The sequence below is a fragment of the Motacilla alba genome, chromosome 8 (genome assembly GCF_015832195.1).
Source record: "Motacilla alba alba isolate MOTALB_02 chromosome 8, Motacilla_alba_V1.0_pri, whole genome shotgun sequence".
Classification (NCBI taxonomy): domain Eukaryota; kingdom Metazoa; phylum Chordata; class Aves; order Passeriformes; family Motacillidae; genus Motacilla; species Motacilla alba.
The window spans coordinates 15,454,651-15,461,592 of NC_052023.1; the positions used below are offsets into that span (position 1 = coordinate 15,454,651).

At 40.9% G+C, this 6,942-nt stretch overlaps 1 protein-coding gene across 2 annotated transcripts in view; it reads left to right on the forward strand.

Moving 5' to 3' along the window:
- Nucleotides 1–6,821, forward strand: part of PKN2 (protein kinase N2) — a 54,488-nt gene extending 47,667 nt beyond the window's left edge. For both annotated transcript variants that reach the window (XM_038144741.1, XM_038144742.1), the window contains 4 exons: nt 1,213–1,355; nt 2,582–2,689; nt 4,264–4,344; nt 4,425–6,821. In XM_038144741.1, the coding sequence (XP_038000669.1) occupies nt 1,213–1,355; nt 2,582–2,689; nt 4,264–4,344; nt 4,425–4,628 (536 nt within the window). In that variant the 3' untranslated portion in view covers nt 4,629–6,821. The remainder of the gene's footprint in view (nt 1–1,212; nt 1,356–2,581; nt 2,690–4,263; nt 4,345–4,424) is intronic.
- Nucleotides 6,822–6,942: the final 121 nt, after the last annotated feature.

A 6,942-nucleotide genomic window follows, 5' to 3' on the forward strand; every position in this document is an offset into this window, starting at 1 on the left:
ATGTGGAGATAGGAAGAAGTTCCTTAGTAGGGAAATATCAGGAGCACATGAGCATTGCCCTGTTCTTTTTATTTATTTATTGTCAGTGTGAGCATCACCTATTCTGACTCTTAGTTCATCACGTCTCTGCTTGTTAACAAGGCACACTGCACATTTTATGAGTAGGAAAAGCATCAGGTGGTTTCCTCATTCTAAACATCCTGACACTGCACAACAAAATCAAGTGCCATTATAATCCATCCTGAGTTCTTGCTTTTTTACAAATAGATTATCTATTTTTTAGCTCAGAAACAGTTGCAACTCTGAGTATATGGAAATGTGATTCTTACGAAAATGATGTGCAAAGTATATTACAGCTAAAATTGAGAGATTGTCCCAAAAGGGAAGCCTAGAAAGTTACTTTCAAGCATCTCACTACTGGCAAATACCAAATAGAGGTAGTTATTACAGTGTTTTTCTCAAAACCCACTGTGTGGGCAAAGATCCTTTTCCAGTTTCTCTAGCCTGTCTTCCGTATCTTTTCCTTTGAGGCAGCCTAAGAGGGAATTGGGTAAATTCAGTAGGTCTTCAGACATGAGTGCCAGGGCAAGTCCTGTGACTGTAGCTACAAATAAGTTCTGTAAATGACAAAACAAAATGAGAAGGAAAGTTTATTCCTTTACTGACTGCTATAATTAATGGTTTTCTCAAGTTTTCTGCAGCAGCTGCCCTTGTCATGTCACATCAGGCCTGGTGGTGCTGATGTCCCAAACTGTGCCCCTCTGGCAAATCCACAGGCTTCTTTTGCTCCATGTTCTTTCACTACACTCCATGTTTTACTCTACTATATGTAATTTGCACTACAGAAGCATCCAGAGGGGCACGTTCAGCTAGACTAGTGTGTACTGCATTTTCTTATGCTAACTGGTAGAAATGGAGCCTAAGATTGTATCTTTCCAAACAAAGATAACTGAGTAACACAGGTGTGACTGGAACCTTAATCTGGCTCATTGCATGTAGCGAGGGATAGAATTTGAATGGAAGCATATGTGAAACAAAGGCATGGGGAGGAAGAAGATGGGAATGTTTTACCTCACTGGCCTGAGCCTTCAGGTCACAGGCCTTGGATCTACAGTATCAGCTGAAGTTGCTCTGGAGAGAGGTTCTGCTTGGAGGAAAAGGTGGTGGAATGGCAGAAAATACTGCTTGCTTTTCATTATCTGTAACTTTCAGGAATGGGATTTGGAGACAGAACAAGCACATTCTGTGGCACACCGGAATTTCTGGCTCCAGAGGTGCTGACAGAAACCTCCTATACAAGAGCTGTAGACTGGTGGGGTCTTGGGGTTCTTATCTATGAGATGCTGGTGGGTGAGGTAAGTTCTAGTAAGGTACAGTGGAGTCATAAAAAGCAATGTTTAAAGGTTACAAACCTCAAGATACCAGCCTGTTAACATTTCATATGCCCTGCCTGCCACAGTATCAGTATTCATTGTACAGCATGCATAGGCATACCCAGCTTTACAGTGAGCATCTTAATCTGTGTCATCAGGAAAAAGAAGGGTGAAATACTGAGCAGCTACTCACCTGATATTGGCTGCTGTAACACTGGAGAAGTTGGCAAGTCATGTCTAGAGCTTGAATTATCAGCAATTGTAAAAGCCAACAAGTTGTAAGAGATTTTTGCTTTACTCTGTTTTTAATTACATCATTATGTCTTAAATCAAATTCCAGTAAGGCAGTGTGTCTGTGTAAGAGCACAGTACATCTGTACATACAGTTTGGGGAAGCTAGGTTTCCAGGACACATCTGTTACCAAATCTAGACATGCACAGCAATGTCAGTCTTCTGCTTTCAAATGCTTTTGGGGAAAAAATAAACTTCTTAATTCCTGTAGTTTGAATGGAAGTGAACTTTAACACATAAAACTGGATAGCAATGAAAGATTTCTAAAATAGAAAGCCTCAGTTCCATGTAAATGAGCTGGTATAAATAAATCACTGTTGAGAAGTTTATTTGCCATTGCATATACTGCTCTACTTTCTGGTCCATTTTGTAACAGTATCTCCCAGGTGGCACAGTAACAGCACACATGCTAAAAACTCATCATTTTGTTCTTTTTCAAAAAAAGATGGTCATTCAACTTACTTTCACTTCCCTTCAGGTAAAAAAGGACGAAAAGCTTGTAGAGTGTCACCTACACCTGTCAGGCCACTTCAAAACAGTTTGAAAACCCTTGAGCTGCAACATGCTAAAGATTTTACAAAAACAAATTAGTCTTGCCCACGCTATTTGTGAATGGCAGCTACCCCAATGAAGAGCTGATAGATAATTTCCATGTACACCCTGAGTTCAAAGAAGATCCCAGTTTTAGGTGTTTCTGCATCTAAAAGCACGTTTTTAAGACACAGTCCTTCAGTAGGAATTATGGGATAATGCCAACTTGCCTTTTCTCTCTTCCTTATGGAAAGCCATGTATCTGTTTCTGGGAAGGAAGACTTATTTCGGGGTGTCTAATTCCAAATATTTAGTTGAGTTTATGTTGTTTTCCGTTGTGATTTTAAGCCTGTTTGTACTGGGGTTTTTTTCACTTTCATTATAGTCTCCCTTCCCTGGAGATGATGAAGAAGAGGTGTTTGACAGCATTGTAAATGATGAAGTAAGATATCCACGATTTCTGTCTACAGAAGCTATCTCAATAATGAGACGGGTAAGAACATTTTAATAATTATTACAGTATCTTCCTCTTGTCCTGTTTTCAGCAATTACTTTTGTGAAGAACAAAATAATTTAGGAACCTCCACTTCATTTTTTTTTTGACAATTAAATTTCAGACTCGCTTCATTTATGCTGTGCCATGCTGCCTGTCACCTTAAATGAAAATTGTCTATGCCATTCCACATTATTAGGAGCAAGCTTTTCTTTTTAAAATGTAAAACACTTAAAGCTCTATTTTCTCTCTGAACTAGGTTTCCTAGTTTTACCTAACTGGAGTAGTTCAGCTCTCTTTTCCTAGCCGAACACTGCTGCATTGACCTATTTGGTAGATTAGCATTGTCACATGAATATTTTAATTCAAAGACTTCTAAATCTTTTTTGTTTCATTCCAGCTGGGGCAGGGAACACTGTACACATGGCATCTGCAGCCCTATTCTTGGCAAGGAACAGCTGGTTTTGGTTATGGTTGTTGTTAGTGCTGTTCCTTAGTGAGATGTGTCTGCTTATCAAAGGAAGGCAGTTGAAACTAAGTTAGCACCTTACCACAGTTGATAGAAAGGTAGTATTGGAGGTGGTTCCAAAGCCTTTGGAATCAGCCTCTCCACATAAATGCCTGATGCTGAGTATCAGTTTAGCACCCAATTCAGCTATGTGCTGTAGCACAGTAAGTACTGTGGCATAACTAAGTAATAGCATAAATATTGGGTAACTTGAAACAATTGCTTAGTCCCAGGGAGAGAGTATTTGCCTAGAGGAAGAAAGCAGAACACAGTTTTAAGGCAGTACCTGGGGAAGGCATTTTTACTGTGAAAATTCATGCCAATATCCACAAGCAACAGGGTGCTGCTACACTGCACCCACAACACATGTACTAGAAACTTAGTACTGAAGTGGACTCGTCGGAGTTCTGTACATGCTCTTTCCATCACAGAATTTCATTCACAATATACTAGACATTATTTTTTGATGACTGCATCATGAATATCAACCCATGCTGCTGCTGGGCCCTGCCTGGAACAGGGGGCTGCTCGCAGCAGAACAGTTCACAAGGGGGAGCATCAAACTTCTGGGGGTAACTAGGAAAACCTTTACTTTGGCTGAATGTATGAAGCAGCCTGAACCCTCTCCTGGTAAATCAAGTGCTGTGAAGGAGCTGAGCACTGAGACAGCAGGGTAACTAATCTCTTCTCTGAGCTGAGCAAGAACCACTGGCTTACGTAAATCTGCACCCTCACCAGCAGAGAGGAACTTTGCACTCTGTGCAAAGTGCCCCTGGTCACCAGGTACCAAGACATGGCAGCACAGCTCTGCAAGGAGACAGATGAGTCTGCTCTGGCACTGGTCCTGGCTTAGCTGCTGCTGAAACTGTACTGGCAGGCTGAGAGAGCACTGCTAAAAGCTTTGTCTGTCCATTCCTTCAAGGGGAAAGGACTGCCCACAGGTCAGGCAGCATGACTTTCACTGTCCACCTCATCTTGGTGTTGGCTCTTACACAGTAACACTCATCCTTCCTCCATCCTTTCCCTCCCCTGAATTTCGCCACTGAAACTCTGCATGTTTTGTCAGCTGCTACGAAGAAATCCAGAGCGGCGTCTTGGGGCTGGAGAGAAAGATGCTGAGGATGTGAAAAAGCATCACTTCTTCAGGGTGAGTACAAACTAATATTATTTCTAAGGACACAAAGGAGTAGAGATAGGAAACTAAACATCAGTTCATTTATTTTACAGCAAATAGATTGGCATGCTTTACTGGCCAAGAAAGTCAAGCCTCCTTTTGTACCTACCATTAGAGGAAGAGAAGATGTCAGTAATTTTGATGATGAATTTACCTCTGAAGCACCTATCCTCACTCCACCTCGGGAACCAAGGATACTTTCAGAAGAAGAGCAGGAAATGTTCAGAGATTTTGATTACATTGCTGATTGGTGTTAACTTCCACACACTGTGAAGCCCCAGCTGACTGGCTCACAAGAATGCCTCTCTCTGAAGAATACTGACCCTTCAATTGCTTTCTGTGCCACCTGCAGCTTCTGGGTTTTTTTAAATCACATGAAGATCCTTTTAAGTACTGTTTTAACACTCTTTTGAAGAGTGGCCTCTTTGTATATTGTTTTTTATCTGAGCACTGGAAAGCAGGTCTGTGGCGTTCCTAAGCTGAGTTGGTGAACCCAGGCTGTGTTGAACTTCCCGCACATGGGCGCACGTGGATCTGTACAGTTTCCCTCACTCTTCCACAGCAGATAATACCGCTTTTTAAAGTATCTGCCTTAAGTGGGAAAAGCAGACTTTGAGCTAGGTAATCTCCACTCAGCCACGTTGAAGTAAGTTGGGATACCGGTGACACTCACACAGAACCTTGTTCTAGTCGGAGAAGGCAAATGATTTCAGCTAAATATTGTGCAGTCTTTAAAACTACACATTTTTACGTACACCTTCATCTTGTGTTCTTAAAATAATGGTATTGAGAACAGATATGCCTTGTTTTGTAAATTTTCTATGGTATTTATTAGGAAAAATGTTAAACACCTTGCCTTTGAGATAACAACTGTGTAAGTGCTTCCAGTACAAAGAAAAACCCAGAAAAATCCGGAGAGTTTACCAAAGTCACTTGCCAAACAGTTTTGCCTTCAAGCTCCTTGAGCATGGCTTAAGGCCCTGGTTGGGATGAGGAATGTAAGGAGGACGCTGCTCAGTGTAACCCCAGAGCGGAGCAGCCGCAAGGCCCAGGCCCAGGCCCAGCCCCTTCCGTACTCACCTCGAGCCTTTCCCGCACCCTGAGGGGGCAGAGAAGTTCCCAGTCTGTATCTAACCCCCTCCATCCTCCTCTGTCTGATGTACAGTATCATATCACTTAGGAAAAGTAAGAATTTTCAATGTATACATGCTGTGAACATGTATATTTGGAAGTTGTAATGTATTCTTACCTCCAGGCAAGTAATTTAATTGTACCACTTCACCGATGTTGCGGAGTGGCCAAGGGAACAAAAAAATGTATCCATGTAGGCCACTGAGCTCCAGCCCCTGGATTGGCAGTTACTGAGGGTAAAAAGCAATATGTTGTAATAGAATGTATAAATATTTTTGATAAAAACAGTGTATATTTTATAAACCCCTTAACACTAAAAGCTGTACCTCAAAAGTTGAAAAGTAATTTAGACCAGACACTGTGTGTATTTGTAAACCAAGACCTATTTCTGGCATCTGTTTTTCTGTGGGCAAACATTGACTCTTGGAAATAAATTTCCCACCTGGTCCTTACCTCTAGCACTATTCAGCACTGTAACCTCACAGGTTCATCCTGGCCAGGAGTTTGCGTTCATGGGCTAAGGCAGTGAGCATCGCACTCAAATGACTTAAAAACTGGTAATTTTATTAATTCAAAGAAGAAACACAAACCACTGGAGTATGCAAGGCTAAGGTGGTGGTTTAAAATCAAGATGCTGGACACACCTGCAGGGTTAGGCAGGGGAGAGGCTTAAGGGATTAAAAAAAAATAATCATTACTAGGTCTAAATCAGGCCAGTCCCCCACAGGAATGGGGCAGGCACCTTCCCCACTGCTACAAATCACGTTGGAAAGAGTGAGTCAACTCCTCAGCATTCCTTGTTTCCAGGTTCTATATTGACTAGAAACAAATTATGTTCCTGTATCTAGCTGAAACCAATACTTTTGAGGTACAGTCAGCTTGCCCCTTTTGGTTCCCAAATATATATATACACAAGCATCTCACAGGGTGCTTAATACTTACAAAAGTATCCTCAAACATACCTTTTTGTAACTACATCTTGTACAGAAATCTTTTTTTAATCTAAGCAAATCACTAAAAAAAAAAAAAACTTAGAAAAAATTAGAGGGCAGGGTATGTTCACCCAGTTAAGCTGAAAAAAGCACTAATTTTATCTCTGTAGTTTTTTAAATATTTTTAGGCAGATTAAGATTTAAACCCTAGATTGTAAATATATTTTGCTATACTTTATCTGTATGTGGCTGCTCAAGCACTTTGTAAGGAAATTAGGATATTTTAGAATGGTACACTATGCATTAAATGAAATGTGCCTTTAACAAATGTCATTCTAAGTGTTTTGCAGTCATTAATATCACAAATTAAAGGTTTAAATAGAGTAATTTGTAAATTGTGTCGCAAACATGATTTTGCTCTTTCTAAGTGGCTGGTCATGTCTTCCTCACAGGTAACTTCAGAAAAGATCTTACTGTCAGGAGGGGACCCAGTCTCTTGGTGGCAGCT